The sequence below is a fragment of the Melospiza georgiana genome, chromosome 3 (assembly GCF_028018845.1).
Source record: "Melospiza georgiana isolate bMelGeo1 chromosome 3, bMelGeo1.pri, whole genome shotgun sequence".
NCBI lineage: Eukaryota > Metazoa > Chordata > Aves > Passeriformes > Passerellidae > Melospiza > Melospiza georgiana.
The window spans coordinates 43,173,774-43,192,428 of NC_080432.1; the positions used below are offsets into that span (position 1 = coordinate 43,173,774).

Sequence of the window (18,655 nt, forward strand, 5' to 3'; positions counted from 1 at the left end):
TTATTGCTTCCAATTATCCAATTATCTCATTAATCCATTATAGGCCATTCCACATTTAAAATAATGATGACATTCATTTTTACTTGTAGAAAAAAAAGCTCTTCTATGCACCAGAAAATCTTACCTTCATTATTTTGCTCTAAATGTATTCACCTGCAATACTGATTGGACTCTATGCCCTACCAGGACTAACAATTAAACTGACTTTGCTTATCAGCCATGAAACAGCTGAAAAGACTGACTTTCTGCTCAATATTGCACCACAAGTATTCTTAGGAGTTCTAACTTTTGGTTTGATTTAAACATTATTATGTCCTGGATTATTTTTGTTCTTTGAATATTTATGTAGGTTCTTTTTATTTCATACAAAACTCGTATGCCTATTCAGAATTGAAAACAACAATTAAGCAAGTTAGAGACTGAACTTGTTCCCCTTTAAAACAGCAATTACAGTTTCTCATTCCAGACACTAGCTTTTCTTGAAGTATGCTCATACAAAGTATGCTCATCTAGTCACAGGTTCTGGGTCAAACTATGTAACCTTTGCACAGGTTTGGAAGTTTATCCAGGATTGTGTAACTGCTAAACAAGAACAGAATTAGATCTTCCTGTTCCACAGGCAAAGTTCTTGCCTCTTGGCTGAAGTAAGAACCTCCATTAGCTTTTAACACATAAGGCAGAGGACATAAAATTTCACACTTGTTACTCTAGATAAAGGCAGGAGTGTAACCACAGTAATAAGTTCATTACGGTGTGTACTTCAGCCCGGAAATAATTTCACTGTAGGTGGGTCACTTAAGGGAGCCTTCTCTGGAAAGATGCTTTTTCTTTTATTTTAGGGTCTCATACTGAGTACCAAGAGACTAAGTAGGTTGATGGCAGTTTCAGCACAGGTTTGTCATCATGCCCAGGCTGTTGAAACCTTCATATTCTGAGGGAAACCTCCTAGGGAACCAGCTGCTGTATGTTCGCTTTACTTGCTTGAGAAAGACTGAATTTGAGAGGAACTCCTAAAAAAGGAGCAAAGCCTTACAAAACTAATTGTCTTCCCCTGGTGGGTGCCCCTATCAGGGCTTGTCAGCTCTGGCCTACAGCCCTTGTACTGAATGTCCTGGTGGAACCAGCTGCATCTTTGTGTTTCTGACAATCTGTCAGAATTCAGAATCTAACCTCCACTGTCATGACCAGATGGGTCAGAAGGAAAGATACTGAGACAAATGCTTGTATTCTACCATGGTAAGGGGAGTTTGTTGTGTCAAAAGGTGCACAAAGACACAAAGAAAGACAGTGTGTCTGGGAGAGCTTGGCATAGAACAATGAGGGAAAATGGTCAGACAAAGGCAGAAATGCAGGAACCGCAAGTGTCTGCAGGAAAGTAATTGACCATATTACTGTTCCAGTACTTGGCATCTTTTGTGGGCATGGAAGTATAAGGCAGCACTGGGAAAAAGCTGTTGTAGGCATTTACTGGCAAATCCTGAATGAAAGCATGACTGTAGTGACTGGCTGAGTAAGTAAATGAGCAATAGGTACCTTTAGGTCAGTCAAAGGGAGGAAATGAGTCTTTACTCCAGCTGGACATGACAGGCTTGAGCTATGATACAAACAGCCTGCAAAACTGAGATAAAGTGAATGGACGACCTGAACAAAAGACTGTAGGAATGGGTCTGTCTTAGGAACAGATATGACTGGCATAATATCAGTTATCAGGAGTTTTCTCTCCAGGGTTTAGGAAGAGGGTAGGGAGCAGGTCTGCTGCCTGTGTGGAATTGAGTTTTTGCCTAAATGGCTTTGAATGTATAAACAAGGGAATTAAGTAAGACTGATTTTGCAGAGGCAGTTCCTGAGCACAGAAGTAGATCTACAGCTCTTTCAGCAAAATGCTTATCCTACTAACTTTCCTGTGTTGGTAAGATTCCCCAGAAATAAGCTATACAGGAAAATGATACCAAGAACAAAGCCTCCATGATGTGCTGACATTGGCTGGGGTAGAGTTAATTTTCTTCACAGCAGCCAGTATGGGGCTGTGTTTTGCATTTGTGCTGGAAACAGTGTTGGCAATTATAGAGATGCTTTTGTTATTGCTGAGCAGGACTTGCACAGTGCCAAAGCCTTTTCAGCTTCTCATCCCACCCTGACAGCAGGCAGGCTGGAGGTGTGCAGGAATTTGGGAGGACACCTGCTTGCCAGTGGGAAGTAGTAAATGAATTCCACATTTTGCTCTGTTTTACTTGTTAAATTATCTTTAACTCAACCCAAGACTTTTCTCACTTTTATTCCTTCAATTCTCTTCCCCATCCCACCAAACTGGAATGAGCAAGTGGCTGCACAGTGCGTAGTTGCTGGAGGTTAAACCATGACATGTGAGACAGAGGAAGAAAAATTTTTATGTAGGGTATTTTAAAAGAAAAAGGAAAGAGGGGGGGACAACTTGAAAAAGATGGTCATGGAGGTTAAGGCTGGAGAAGATCTCTCACAGAGAGCTCTTGATTGAGCTTTATGCACCTAATGGAGAAGGAAGTTGACAGTGTAGCAATGAATCTGGAATCTAATTATAAAAAATCCCTAAATTTTGGCAAAAAATATCTCAGCAAATGATAATGAAAGGAAAACAGATCTAAAATGGGATGGAACTAAGCTGATGGAAGAGTTTAATTAATAGTCTGTATAGAGAATGAAAAGAAATTAAAAGTAAAAGGAAGGATTGGCCAGTATTTAAAGAACTCAGAAGTCCTGGCACCAGGACAGATGCTTTAAAGTAGAAGAGATTGAATTGTACTTCCATTGTGACAAGAAGGCAAAAAGGAGAACCAAGGCTACAGAGAATGAAATCTGAATCATCTTCAACTAAGTGGTGGAAAAAGGCAACACCTCTGTGATTTAAAGTATTTCTTACAGAAAGCAGCACTAACAGCAGAAAAACGGGTCATATTAAGCCTAGCTCATTTTGCAAAGAACATTGGTGGTAACAGGCAACCTCATGAGACACTACTGTTGGCTTCAGAGCAAGTTCAGAGAAAATCCAGAATCTTTCAGGCAAAGTAAGACTGAAATATGAGCAAATTCTATTTTTTTAAGAAGTAGATACTAGAAAAGGACATTAATATCACTTCTATCTTCATTTCTACTATTGATCTGTGCATCAAGACTTGCAAGGAACTTTCATTCTGTATGGTTAAAGAAAAAGGAGTCAATGAGTCACAAACAAAAATAAAATGCAGACCACAGTGCAAACAAGGATTGTCTTTGGACAAATACAGTGTGTCAGAAAACAGCTTCTCATTTAGCTGAGGAAAAGAATTCTCATCTAGTTTAGAACAGACTTTACTTAACCAAATTCCTTTACAAAAAATTTTTTTAATGGACACTGATGACCAGGCTTCACAAAATCCTACTCCCACTCTTTGAACAAGAGTTGAAACAAGCAAAATAATTTATACTGGATTGTCAGTGAAGCTGAACTCATTGTGTTTAGGCTTTATGAACTACATTACAAAGGCAAGAGAATTATAGTAACAAGAGATTTGGAGCATTTCTTAGGAACACAGGTAAGCTATTACAGGTAAGCTCCCTCAAATGAAACAAGGGTGCCTGTTTGAGAGCTTGTAATAAAGTTTGGATTATGATGTAACTTTGCTGTTATTTCACGTGAAGGAAGTTATTGAGCATTACACATGAGAGGCTTGGCTGCAGCTGCACAAGGGATGTGTGAGCAAACACCAAGGTGAATCACAAGAAATACACAATCCACCAGCAGACAGTTCTGCATCTCAGGACTGAAGCACACCTGTAAAGCCATACAAGCAATCTGAAACAAATATTCTCTAATTCATGACACACAGCAAATGACATTCATTCCCAACAGCAAAGCCTGCTGCTACTCACCTCTGATTTTGGTAAGCAGTACAATTAATAGATTATTCACTTCGATAAAATCTTACTCACAACCTAGAAAACTGAGCAGACTCCTGAAAGGCTTAATTCAGAATGCCTGTTGCTTTCCTGTTGACTCCAGCCTGGCCATAATGATAGAAATAGCACATTCTTCTACTGATTCCAATTCCCTGATAAGGCCTGTCTCTCAATAAGTGATCTTGAATAGCCATGTCATAGTTAAAAGTAGATTTATTGTGAGTGTAAAACATATTGATGTGCATTTAATTTAGTAATGTAGTGACTAAATGAGTAGTGTTTACTACCCTTACAAACCTGGCTGCCAAATGAATGAGTAATAATCACTTAGAAGGTAACACGAGACTCCTGCAATACTGAAACAGAACAATACCCTTTCCCACTACAGGGCTGGGATTCAGCAGAAACCACAGAAGATGGTACTTGCAATCAATTAACTCAAAGCTAAAGGTTTACTTCTTCTGGGTCTGTGAGTTTACCACTCTGTGAGGTTCAATTTTAATGAGAGTTACAATGCATTCAAGCAGCCAGGCCATGGGGAAACCAAATGATACCAAACTATACAGCAGTAGCCACAAGGATTCTCCAACTTCACCAGCAAGCTGATCTGAGTTCATAGAATAAAATGGGCTCCACTCCCCCATTCACAAAAACAAGCAAATAAAAAGCAAGTAAAAGCAAAACAAGCAATTAAAATAAGACAGATTAAGAGCAGCTGTAATTCTTAATCAAAGAATGCACCAGTGCAAACTACACAACTGTAAGAAAGACTGTGAGATTCCAAATCTACAAATAGTGACTGTAAATTATACTGCCTGAATTCCTTCCAAACACATTTGTCTGATGAGTTATCCCACAGAGCTGTGCAGGGAAGGTTCTGTAAAACAAAAAGTCCTGAACAAGGACAATTTAGCAGTTCAAGTCAAGACCATTTTCAATTTCCTTTTCCTATACTGTATGCTGATAAGGCAAATTGGAACAAAATAGTATCTCTCTTACCTCATTATTGATGAAACAGTAAAGAATTGCAACCATCAGCCCCTGAAATCAACAAAAACCAGAACAGTGAGCAGAGCAGTTTCCTCACTTTGCCAAACTCAGTTGCAAAGGGCTAGAGGCTCCACACTGACATGTCTAGGGTAAGACTGAAAAGTGGAGAATCCTTGGTCCCTGTCAACTCTGATGGCAGAGCAGAGGTTTGACCAAACTATGTCTCAAAGCACATGATCTTAGGAAAAAGGAGTTGTTGTTTTCTTCAATCTGTTATTTTTGTCTAGTGATTTCTTTCCCCTTCTTCTGTACAAAGCAAAGGTTTCAAGTCTTAAACACTTCATAAGGGAGTAATTCACAGTGGCCTTAAATATAGCTGTGTGCTTGATAAACAGGGAATGAGTGAGTGTGCAGGGAAACAGAATAATGATTTCCTTACAGAAGGATACTCATTTGAAATGGCTTTACCTAAGGGAACAGTTAAATAAAGATCACAATAAGCCTATGCCCTCCTCACACGCAGTTACAGCTGGAGACAGCTATCTCTCGCAGTACAGATTTTCCAAGGAGCATCAGAAACACTGGAGAAAGCACAAAATGTGCTTTCAGCAACACCACTGTACAATTACAGGAAATCACAGACAATTTTGTTATTGCCCTGAGGTGAACCATAGGAAATAAATATTAATATGTGGACAGGAATACCAGCTTATTGTAGTAAAATTGGCTGTTAAAAATTAGTCCTTACACTTTCCCTTCCACTGTCACAATCCTATAACATCCAGTGCTGAACTGAGAAATATAAGGAACATAAGCATGCAATGAATGAAAGAGAAAGCAGGTCCTCAAACAGCAGTTAAAAAAGATCTTATGTCCATGGGCACACGGTGAGTGCTACCTGGAAGGAAGCAAAGGAGAGCTCAGTAAAAAGCTTCACGAAGCGCAGCATCCCTCTGGCATGCTCGTCAGTAATGAAGGCAAAGATGACCTCATGGGTCCCCAGCAGTGGGATCAGAGTCAGCGTAGACTTGGCCAACCTAAGATCACAAAGCAATTAAAGATTCATCAGTGCCACTGAATTGCTGATCCAAATAATCCCTGGGAGTCACCCCTTCTGCATTGTTTCTGACAGAGTTTCAACTTTCTTAAGTCACTGCACCACTTTGTGATGCAGGGTCCTCTTCCAGAGGCTGCAGGATAAAAACCTCCTCAAAATAACTTTAGTAAGTTCCTATAAGTTTTAACCTCCCCTACCACTTCACTGCAGACCATTTATTGGTGACAGCAAAGCTCTGTATCCAGTTACTGGCTGTATTTCACCTGAAAATCTTCCCAACTCAGTAAGAAGCTGTGTGCTTCCTTGTACCTGTGATGTCTTTCTTTTGTATTCTTTTCTCCACCTGTAATTGGGAAAGACGACCAAAACCTACTTTCTTGATGACATGAAAGACATAATCTATCAATAATTGGAATCTTTTAAAAATTCTTGGCAAAGGGAGGAGTACTTGGTATTCCTTCCCACCTCTGTGGGTGTGTTAAATCTTCTAAACATTGTAACTATATGTAACTGCAGAACACTTTGTCAAAGCAATCAAACTGTCTTAAAATGAGTGATGGCAAGTTCAAAGACAGAGCTAGCAAAGGATGAAAGACAAACCAATCTGAAAGAAATGATTCTTCACTTGTGAGACAGTTCAAGATACACAACCACAGGAAAAAATTCACAAGAATGATCCGTAACTCTCTTTTGATGGACATACATGTCAGCTACCCAAAAGGATAGTGAAAGATGCATGGGAATCACGTGGGAGCTTCCTCGGCCACAAAACTCACCCACATCTCACAACAACCTGTCTTGAGACAAGTCAGTACATACAAAATCACTCAATCAGCAGGGCTGTCAGACCTTTGTAGCTCTTGTGTGCCTGAGGGCTACTGGCTGCTATTCTGAATTATGTCAGCATTCAGGTTGGAAGGCACCTCTGGAAGACTCTAGCCCAACTCCAGTTCACAGCAGGTTACTCAAGGCTGTATCCAGCCAAGTTTTGAGTATCTCCAAGGTCCTCCAAAGCCCCTCTGGACCTCTCTTTCAGCATCAGACCACTCTGTGAATTTATTTTCACCTGACATGCAAGGGTAATTTCTCTTTCTATAACTTGTGACCTTTGCCCCTGTCCTTTCACTGTGACCTTCTGAAAATACTCAATTTTCAAGTGGGCATGGAATCAAAGCCTTCAGCTCCAACAAGTCCTCATCTTTGATTTGAGCTCTCAAGACACATTAAGATTTCCAAAATTTCATGTGAGGTAAAGAAGGTAGGTAACACACTCGTCAACTCACACAGATAAGAAATCACCAAAATATATGCTGTGTCTTGTTTAGAAGACTGCAGCATTGAAATACCCAATGTAACAGCAGCAGTCCAGATACCACAGCATGTAGCTCCGCACTTCAAAAGCTAACGTTTTATTCTTACATTGTTTTCCAGACTGCAGTACAAATGTCAAGATGGACAAATGAAGGATGCAACCATGAATCTTAGCAAGGGGATTAAATAACAGGGAGAATACAGACAAGGATAGACTGACTACAAACCAAAAATTGAATTTATATGTGATAGCCCTGACATTTCTCTTGAAATATCTCACGCATTCAAGATTGAAAGTTTTCCCAATAACAACTGGCAAGGAGCAAAACAAGGAGCAAAACTCAAACTGATCCCATGTTATCCTACTGGAAGTGAAAGCTTTTATTTCTATCAGCTCATATTTTTATGTTCAAATTAGAATAAGATAGGATATTTCAGCTGGGAGGAACCTATGACAACCACCTGTTCAGAACTTAAAGCAAGTTATAAGGGCACTGTCCAAATGCCTCTTAAGCACTGACAGGTTTGGGGCACTGACCACCTCTCTAGGAAGCCTGTTCCAGGGTTTGAGCATCCTCTCAGTAAAGACATGTTTCCTGATGCCAATCTGAACCTCCTCCCTCGGTGGAGCTGTGAACCATTCCCACATGTCCTATGATACCCTGGAGAAGAGCTCAGCACCTCCCTCTCTACTTCAACTCCTCAGAGGGCTGTAGAAGGGAACAAGGTCATCCCTCAGAGCCCTTTCCTCCATACCAGGCAGGTCAAAAGTCCTCAGCCACTCCACACAGGACACTCCTTCCCGCCCTTACACCAGCTGCCCTCCTCTGGGTGATTTCAAGGACTCTAACATTCAGTACCTGCATGTGCTGCAGGTATTTTAAAAATAACTGCTTACTTAATATTCCTTCAGTCTAATGGAAGACTGTAGAGTGACAGTGATCTAGCCTTCTGTTTATAGCACAGGTGAAATACCTGCCCTGGTTTCCCTGAGACTTTTCTGTGGGCTGACTGTCCAAGCAGTTACACTAATGCATGACACCATACCTGTGCATTACTCAAGGGTCTTTAACCACCTTGGTCAACCCACCCCTTTCATATTTGCCCTTGTCTGCTTCTATTCTGATGAGCACAAAAAAGCATCAGACCACCTTAAGACATACCTGCATTTTATGTCAGTTTTGCACATCAAATTAGCCTGAAGTTTGGAGATGATGATGCATATAACTCTGATAAAGATGAGGAAATTCACCTGGAAAAATGGAAGAAGAATTTATATCACCATCAATAAACCCATGTGCATAAGTACTCAAAAAGGCTGGTTCGTGTATGCATGTGTAGCTCTCTGTGCATCCTGCTATGAAGCAGCTGCAGAATTTGCCACAGAACTCAACTCCTTGCCAAGAAATTGTGGTCTAAATGTGAATGCACAACCCACCCTTTAAAAACACAGGTACTTCATTACACAAAGCAGGGGACCCCAGTTACTCTCTGGGGAGTGAGACACAGCAAAGGTGTGGCCCATTTGCCTTGGCTGGAGTTGTGAGCCTGGCACAGTATTGTGCCTGCAGAATATTTCTACACAATGCCACACATTTTGCAGCTCTTTTGTAGCTCAGTATTTGAAATAGTATCCTTGGTCTCCCTGAACTACCTTCCACACCTCCTGCTCACAGGGGAGTTAATGGGGCTGCTGCAGCATGCTGTTCTGTTATCATGTCCTGCCACTACAACACCAGCTTGTGGCCAAATTAAAGAAACAAAATGCTAGTCTGGAATTTCAGTGACAGAAACCAACTTGGCTTCATAAAATCACATTTCTGAATGAAAATGTCAACAGCCTCAAAGGTTATTAGCCTTTGGAGATGCACAATGGCCACATGTGCATCTTTGTACCATATTGTGCTGTTCTCAGGGAAATGTACCATCTCACAGCACACGTCTCAGACTCACCCCAATGGCGATGAGAATGGGCAGTCTGATGATCAACCAGTAATTCATGTTATAGTTTCTGGTCCAGCAACTAGGAGGACAGAAGAAAAAAGGAGATGAAGGAAAAGTTTCAGTACATTACTAAAATCTCTTTCTTTTCATTCTGTTCCAGCAATGCAGATGGAAAACAATATTAAGGACTAGATACCAGGAAAGCACATCATGCTGACATGGAAACAGATGCAGCTGCTTCTCAGAAACACTGAATGCTCTGTACTATTGCAGCTATCATAATCCAGCTGGATACTACTCACTGGCCTTTCTTACCCACTAATGGCTAGCTCTCTTCCACAATTTGCTATGAATTATCATCCATTAATTGTGAAGATTTACTCCATTAAAACCAAGGTCAAATTTGTCATTTGGCTGAAAGAAGAAACGGGGGGAATCTGTTTGAGTCTGAGCTTTCCGCTGTCATTCTTAGCTTCCTCGTCCTGCACTATTTTTTGTTATTCTTCAGTCTCCAATGTCAGATCATCTTATTTAATTGCTTGTTAGTTTTTATCCCATTACTTACCATCATTATTGTCATAACAATATTGAGATCAGTCATCTATTTTATCTGTCCTTATTTTCAAAAAGGAGTTACTAATTTCAACCATGGGAAAGCAATTGCAGCTGCAAACTCCAGCTCTTTTGGTGCATATGCACAAGGTTTCAGGCCCACCAGAAGTTTTAAAAATTATAAACAAGTAAAATCAAAAATGGGAGCAACAGTTCCTAACTTTTGCTGACCTGAGCCCTCTGCCAAGTAAGTAGCATGCTGCAGCAATATAATGCTTCATTTACTGCACGAGTCTCATTTAAGCTTTCAAAATTCCTGTCTCCCTAAGCAATATGGGAGAAAAATGACAAGAAGGGTCACGGCAGCCACAGTTTGGGATCACTGGTCTGAAGTGAACCTTAAACTGAGGGTTTGTACATCTAGTTCCTTTCCTCTGGCCACAGCCAGCCACCCCCACTGCTCAGTGGGCCATGTCTCTGTAGGACAGCCCAGGTGTTAGGGGAGTGCTCATGTCTCACTTGGCTTGCTCCTGCAGTGACAGCATTCTTAACATTTCTGTGAAATTACTTTGTTAGCCTCTTGCTCAGCATTACTCAGAAGCAGCAGACACCAGTAAAGACAGCAGTTTACTGAGCTACGCAGACTAGGAAACAGACCAGGAAACAGCACTACATAAAACATAGGTTCCTTCCCAAAAAAAGTTTCTCTTCAGCTCCAAATCTGTTCTGCCAAGACATACATATACACAATTTTCCCTAAGGCTTCTTAAAAGACCTGTGAACGTTCATCTTGAGTGATGCTGGTGGAGCTGAAACCCTCCCCAGCCTTGTAGTGGGACAGTCTAAGAGCAAAGAGCAAACCATGCAGCACAGGGAGGGTTCCACGCTACAAGCATGCACCCACATGTGGTCACTTACTAGAGAGGGAAGCACAACAGCTCGGCTGTGGCAAGTCCACATTCCCTTGCAGGGACTGCAAGTCCAAGAAGGGCTTGAGATATTATTTTTCCTTCAATTTCAGTTTAATGTGTACAAAAAGCATATTATTGCCACCAGCAGCTCTACAGCCTCCAATTCAATTGCATTTTAGGTATTGGGCAAAAAAGGTGTGCAGGCTGTGTGCAGTGTACCTGAGCCAGAATCTCAGCTACAGAACTTCTTAATTGGTACACAAGTGGGAGCCAGCTTCATGGAGCCCTTGAAATTAATTTTATCTGAACACCTCAAGACTGATGGGATAATAGGCATAGCTGGAAGTTGAGTTCCAATTTTCTCACCAGCTGCAGTAGATGCCGAGGTAATTAAAAAAATTCTTTATAATAACAGAGGCTGAGAATAATTCTTTACATTAACTCTGCTACGTTTCTGTGTTAATTTGCTTCCTGTGGCACACATCAATTTTAGCTACCTTTAAATTTATACAAATATGTGCAATAAAAAAACCATTACAGGTCAATTAAGGTGTCATGGCTATTAAAGCATCCACAAAATAAAACTGGTAGATCTCTACATGACTTCTGGCCCATCTGTGCTTTGTGTGATTGCCACACTGATAAATACACCAATATCTATTGTGCTTAGGATCTACCCCTACAATTTGCTCAGCACCTCTCAGAAGATGCTTGGCAACTAATAGCCTCAGACTTATGAATGGAGAATTTGTCCAATGAAAAAAATGCTAGTGGGATGTTTCTGCCTTTGCTTACCAATCCAGTATTCTCCTTCATAGAAGTGAAAACACTGAATTTTAACCTTGAATTGCTACAGGTGAATGGAAAAAAAAGAGATTGAAGGCTGACTGTTTTGCTCCCATACTTAATTGCAGACAGAAGCAAAAATGTGTAAGTATCAGCTTTTTAGGCACAGTCTAATAACTAAGAACAACAGCTTGCCTTTAATTGTATTTGTAATCTAGACAAAATATTTTTTAATAGTTCACTTTTTAAAACACTAATTGTGTTCTAAAGGAGTTTATACTTGCACATGTAAGGAAAGAAGGCAGTGTGCAACCAACCAAGTCTTGCAGGCTTCAGTCCTTTACTCAAAGGCTACATTCACAGGACTGCCTCAGATTCCTAGCCCTGACCACATTTATTTCCTGTTATTCTTCATAGCCAGGGAAGTAGTTAAATCACAAATGAAATTTACAGCCCACTGCATGGTGACAGAGCTATGGCAAACAGCATGAAAGATATCCCTGGCTAATCCAGCAAATGCCTGCCTAAGGCACAGAACTCTTGTCTTTCAGAGCAGCTGCTGCACGTAGTTATTTATTGCTGTATTTTACAAATATTTAGACAACATTTAGAAAATTCAATAATGTGCAAAATTGCCCCTTTTAAGGTCTGCTGAAGGCAGTGAGTGACAGTTTTCCTTAATAGAAAAAATAAATCAGCTCTGAGCACCACATAATGTGGGAGGCTCAGCATGAGCACTTTGAATACATTTTCTACATCAATGGGAAGATATGCCCATGGAACATCGCCTGCTCAGAGGCTGCATGGTCTCTACACCTATTCTGATAATTTCAACAAAACTCGCAGTACATCAGTGCAGCCACAATTCTTGCTAAGACTATCATCACGTCAACACTGAAAAGGAAAGTCAAAAAATCCTAGCATTGCTTAAACCAGAAAAGGCAGATTTGACTGAACTGGTGCAGTACTATGAGGAACACACACACAAAAAAATATTGGTTCTTAATAATCAGAAACACCAGAAAACAGTTTGGGGGTGGCTCTGACTAAACTGAATTTTCACATTGCAGCAACTCTTCAATAATAATTGTGTCTGGGAATTAAAAAAAAAAAAAAAAGAAAAAAATAAAATGATCCTCTACAAAAGTCTTGGCTGAGTAGTGTGGAAACTAAGTAAGAGGAAAACCCATTAAATAAAAAAAAATTAAAATAAAAATGAAAGAACACAAATTTATTTCTTTTCACACAGAAAACTATCCAAATATTTCTAGGCAGCCACTATCTCTAAAAAGAAGCCACTTTCCTCACTTAAAACAAACCAACAAACAAACAAAAAATCCAACAAGTTACAGTGCTATTTATAAAACAGCTATTTATAAAGCATATACAAAGGTAATATTTCCAGAACAGCCATCATGGTATAAAAGCACAAAAAGTATTTTGTGTTTTACAGCAGTCTTGTGCGTGACATAGTTGACTTCAGCAAGACTAATATAAGCAGACAGAGAATGTGCCTTTATTTTAGGAAAACCTAAATAATGGGAGCTTAAACAAGAAAAGGCAATCACTTCTCTGCTGCTAGGCATAGGCTAATCACTACAAATTGCAGACAGAATCCTGTGGGAGGCTGCTGTCTTCTTCTGAAACAACTGTAAAGGCTACTGCCAAAGGCACAGTATCAGGAGTGGTCTTGGTTAGGTAGGATGACTGCTAGTGTTGATACTATAAGTACAGAAAAACAAAACATACCTTTCCTTGACCTGAAAAAGAATAGATTCATTCAGACATCCAGAAAATTCTGATCAGAAAAAAACATATTCTCCTTTCTGAAATGTTATGCAAGACCTTCAGACAAAATAGAAGCAATTATGTGAGTTTTCAGCACATTGCCAAAGCAAACCACGCTGAACAGAAAGCAAACAGTGACCTGCTGGTGCACACATACACAAATGAGATATAGCTATAAAAATCAGAACTAAACCAACCCCTCATCTTCATAAAGGTACTTGACAGTTCCCCAGAGGATAACAAACAGCATTGGCACACCTGAAAAGAGAGGAGACAAGGCTGACATTGACATTGAGACTGGGAAAAAAGTGAGAGAAGGACAACTCTCTCTGCCTCCCCCCAACAGGATTAACTGGTGTCAGGATTGCAGCTCCCATCCAATATAGATTGCCATGAACACTAGGCTCCCACCCAGCTCTCAACAGGCATGAAAAATGAACAACTTAAGTGCCCCATAACAGGCATTCACCACTTTTTCTGTGGATATTTTCACAGACAGGCCAAGGGAATTAAATTTTTGCAAGCTCTACTAGCCTCTGCACTCATGCTAGAGAAGGGTGCAGTGTGCTCTGACCAAAACCTTTGTGTCTAAATTTCTGCTTGTGGGTCACTGTACTCAAGCAGGACCAAGTTCAGGCTGTGTACTGGTGCCAAGGCTGGAGCACACCCAGCCCCAGACGCCCCCCATGGCAGAGGGAGGGTGGGCACCCCCAGCAAGTGTCCTGCCCCACAGAGAAGCGCCAGTTCTGGCTGTGGCACTGGTGTGCACTCGAGTGGCTGCAGCAAGGCCAGCAGAGGAAGGTGGCAGGGAGGAGAGGCTTGGCCCTACCCTCACCTGACAGCGCATCTGGGTTGGAAAAGGCAGAGACAAGCCAGGTGAGCTGGCACTCATTACCTGCTTTACAGCATCAAAGGCTCTCTAATTAACTTCTCTCATTTATGAAGAACCTAGGTCATTAAAAATAATTTTCAAGTGCACCTACCAACCAATACTCAGTACAGAGAATGATAAAAATGCACACAAGGAAGGAAAGCAGGTTGTGAGTGAAAAGGCAGGATGAGGAATTTCTGCTTAAGGACAGATCAAGATGGTTGAATTCCTCCTTGGACAGTGTCTGATGCTGCATGTGCATTGTATAGAAAAAGCAACATTTACCATACTTTGTTACTTTGTTCTTAAGAACCAGTAAAGTCAGGGATGGTAAGAAGATCAGGCTGCAGCATTAAGTTCTGCACAGGGCAAATCCACAGTTTGTGGCAGCGGAAGTCATAGGGAAATTGGTCATCCCCCACAGTCTGAGCACCTCAAGCAGTATCTTTATTGGGTATTATCAGTAAAAAACCTTCACTTTTGTTGCGCTGTAGAATTTCTCTGCTATCAGAACAGCTAAACACTACAGACACAGAATAATAATATTCTCCTTAATTAGTTACTTAAAAAAAAGAAAAGAGGGAGAACAAAGAGCAGCATGGAAAAAATACCAATAATTAGAATAATAGCAAAGATAATGAACTGAGTAGAGATTATTTGGGCAAATAGCTATCATGTTCCATGGATTTACTTGATATTGAGAATACACAGTATTTTGGGAGCAAAGTTACCAAAAACTGTATGCTGCCTTGATAGTCATATAGAGAGATTAAGAACGGGCTCACTGCACATCACTTCAAAATCAAATGAGACTTTGATTCACAGAAATGAATTATAGTTTGAATTATTTCTTTCTTGACTTTGCTGAGCATTAAGACATCTTAATATGAAACTTACAGGATAAGACACAAACACCGACAGCACAAAAGCTGTATGTCAGTGGATATATCATTTGATAGATCAAGAGATAACAATAATGATTTGTGGGTATCTCAGTCTCCTAGATACATCAGAAATCTCTCCATGTTTAATCAAATCACTCGACATTTAAATTGAGAACCTATTATTAATACTATATTTCAAAAGAGCCTAACTCGAGTGAGGCTGATATAAGAGAATTGCATCAGCTATGCAAATATTATACAAATTAATAGGCAGTAAGTATAAAGCAACTTGTTCAACATTCTCTGCCCACTCCCACTTGTGATGCACACCACTGGTGTCTTGGTATTGCAGCACCATCAGTCACACTGTTTTCCATGCTGGCAATGCACATTTTAGTCTGAGACACCAAGACTTGACAGCGCACACATGAATTTGCACTAATGTTCAAAACTTACTGCATGGATACTACCTGACATCTGCCAAATTCACAAAGACTTGTCCTGAGAAACTGACTGCTCTGGAAACTGTCTGGGATACAGCCTCAGCAGATGGGAACACATGCAGTTTTCCAAAGCCCTAGTGAAGATCTAAAGAGGAGACTGCCCCAAGAACATTCCCTGTAGAAGTTATTCCATCACAGCAAAAGAGCAAATCTGAAGCATCTCTGCAGTAGCTGCCATTTGCAAGAGAGACTGAGACTCTCCGAAGACTAATTAACAGTCTTGATATTTAGTTAGCCTGCATTAACTGGCAAAAACCCATATATTATTCTGGTTACAGTCAAGAGAACTCTATCTGGTTTGAGCAGGCAGTGGAAGTAAACTGAATACAACTCACTGAATAAACATCACAGATACCACATTTCATTAACAGCATCAGTGGTGTATTCCGCTCCTGGGCTTCCAACACAACACTTGATGCATTTGAGTTTCAGTCTCACACTTCTTCCTCTTGCTGCTGCTATTCAAAGTATATCAGATACCCAAGGAAAAAACTGTACTCATTTAAAGTAGGCATTTATTTAAGGTGTTGGCTGAACTCTTTCTGGTTTTGCCTTTTTTTTTTTTGTCATACAGAAAGCTCTGAGATGGATCTTTTCTGATATAACTGGCCAGAGAAAAGTTTCTGAATTCTGGAAATGGCAATGTCTACTTTTTCTTCTGTACTACATCACTGTTGAAGACACCAGAAACTGCAACAGCCTGATCACGATAAACTGTGACCTTAATTCTTGCAGGTTGATAGCTGACCCAAAATCTTTGAACACTACATGGTAATTATGAAATCTGTCAAGTGTAATAGAAAATAAGCCTGCTGACAGCTCAGCTAATAAAGTCCAACTTCAAATGACTGGGCATCTGAATTATGGGCTGCAATAATAATACATATTATGGATGATGAGAACGTAATGCAACTGCCAAATCATCATCTTAACATCCCACTGCATAAATAAGCAGCACAACCTACTTAGTTTCACTCTAGCTTAAATATTCTGCACCTGGCCAGGTGCCTGCATAGTAAGAAAAACAGCAAAAAAAAATTGGAAAAACATTCATTTTTCAGAATGGCAAAAGGATGGAGTAGATAAGAGAGAAAAAATGTTGAGAAAACCTGTACAGGTTGGCATCTTCAGAATGCTCCACTATTCCTAATGAGAGAGGCAAGAAATTCCTGCAGCTGCTAATGAAGTTACCATGTCGTGAACAGCAGCATTCAAAAATCAGTCTCTTCATTGAACAGGTCTGAGATATTTTGGTAACAGAACAGAAAAGCTCAGGTTTGTTCTGGAACCCAGAAAATTTCCAAGAGAGGTGTCAGCAGGTGGTGCTATTCCATGCCATCATCCTTCCCTTACCTCCACGTGCAAGCAAGTTTCCATTCTTACACCGTACTTGAAGCTTTGCATTGTACCTCGCTTTACATAGAGGAAATTTCAGGAAAGAAATATGAGGAGCAAGGAGGCTCCCCTCATCTTCACATGCTGATTCCAGATTCTTCCTGAAGTAGATTTTTCTCTGAAGGACCAGAGCACTGCTATCCTGCTGAAACCTTTAAAGAAGGACATATTCTGAATACAGCATTTTAGGGCTGTTTTCAGTATTTTAGCTGTAACCTGACATCCCACGTGTGATAAGTTCAGCCTCTGAGAAAATCAGGCACATAAATCAGAAGGACACTACTGCTGTCAGAACAAGTTGATTCTTCTTTCTCTCAGAAAGCATCCAAGATGCTCTGACTTGATCAACTGATAGGTGAAGGAATTCAAGAATGATGCCATGAGGAACTGAGAGAAATTATAAACAAATATGACTATATGTAAAAAGAGTAAAAGCACTGATTATGTGAGAAGATTATTTTTTTTTCTTCCTAAAAAAGGAAAAACATTAAAAAGTTTAATTTGGAAACAGAGAGTGAAGAGGATTAAGAGGAATTCCTTGCATTTCTTACCAAGATGAGTCTGGACACAAAATCTATTTTTACATCCTTGTCTGAAGCAGAGTTTTCATTTGAAAATAGAAAAAAAGTGGTCAGTGCTATGAATGCCTCCTGTTGCTACAGTGAGTTCATACTGGGCTTCTGAAGGAAGGTTTCTTACTGGTTCTGTTCCAGTCATATATTCCTTGCAATCAGGATGTAGATTTAGATGCCCCAGCCAGGCCTCCTGTTTTTAATAGCTTCATTCCTCAAAGTGTTCTTCCTTAGAGCAAGTTTGCATTGCCAAGGCTTGGAAGGAAGCAGATTATTTATTTTTTATGGTCATTTTCCTGCTGCAAGTGCAACTGGGTGTAAAATTACCACAGAAGCTCAGAGAATATTTAGCTGTTTAGTAACATTTTCTTCTTAGCCTTTAGTGCTGAAAATGGTCTCCTGTCTGGTTGCTGCTCAGAGTCACAGTGGGATGTTTCGGTTCTTTCCCCATTCTTCCCTCCTCTCTACTCTTAGATGTGAACAGGTCCCTTTTCTGCTAAAATCTGCTGATACAGCAGCTTTACAAGTATAAACTGCCCTTCTCCAGAGACTATTCAGTACAGTACTGATAGCTAAAACTCAATGTCAGGCTCAGCAGCTCCTGCCTTGGGCTCAGACATGATGAACACTGGGTTGGTGTCCTGGACACTGATTCAGACCAGTCTGCACATACTGAGAAACAAACAAAACAAATAAGTAATGATCTTGATCTCTGTAGTTAGGTTGGTTTTTTTTTTCACCCCATTCTTATAAATGTTTTTACTTCTGTCTAGAAAGTGAGATCCATGGGCAAGGATTTCTCAAGGAAGCACCAGGTACCAGCAGTGCGTAGCAACAGATTTTCTTTTCTGCAAGTGCAAATGACTGTGTGAATCAACAGCTGTTTTGGCTGCTGTTGTGCTGACCCCCAGAGGGAAGGAAACCTCTCACCTACCTGCTCTTCCATTAGCCTATTAAAATTTTGGGGTTTTGATGCTGCAAAGTGTTTCTGCCTTCTTTTTCTCCATCAGCATTGAAAGTAGAATGTACAATTGTTTTTGCAGTAAGGTATGTGGAACTTAAGGCTGACATAAATATATGGAATTCTGCTTTGACTAAGAAATAGAAGACATAAGCAAGATGTATTCCACATTAAATGAAATAGGAAAAATTTAACACTGCCATCTCAAAGCCTAGTAT

The 18,655-nt window shown here is 40.3% G+C and overlaps 1 protein-coding gene across 1 annotated transcript in view; it reads right to left on the minus strand.

Annotated features, from left to right (window-relative positions):
• GLP1R (glucagon like peptide 1 receptor) overlaps positions 1 to 18,655 on the minus strand; it is an 83,033-nt gene that overhangs the window by 1,489 nt on the left and 62,889 nt on the right. The window contains 5 exon segments of the mRNA XM_058019914.1: positions 4,912 to 4,953; positions 5,801 to 5,939; positions 8,434 to 8,522; positions 9,224 to 9,293; positions 13,449 to 13,509. Coding sequence (XP_057875897.1) covers positions 4,912 to 4,953; positions 5,801 to 5,939; positions 8,434 to 8,522; positions 9,224 to 9,293; positions 13,449 to 13,509 — 401 coding nt within the window.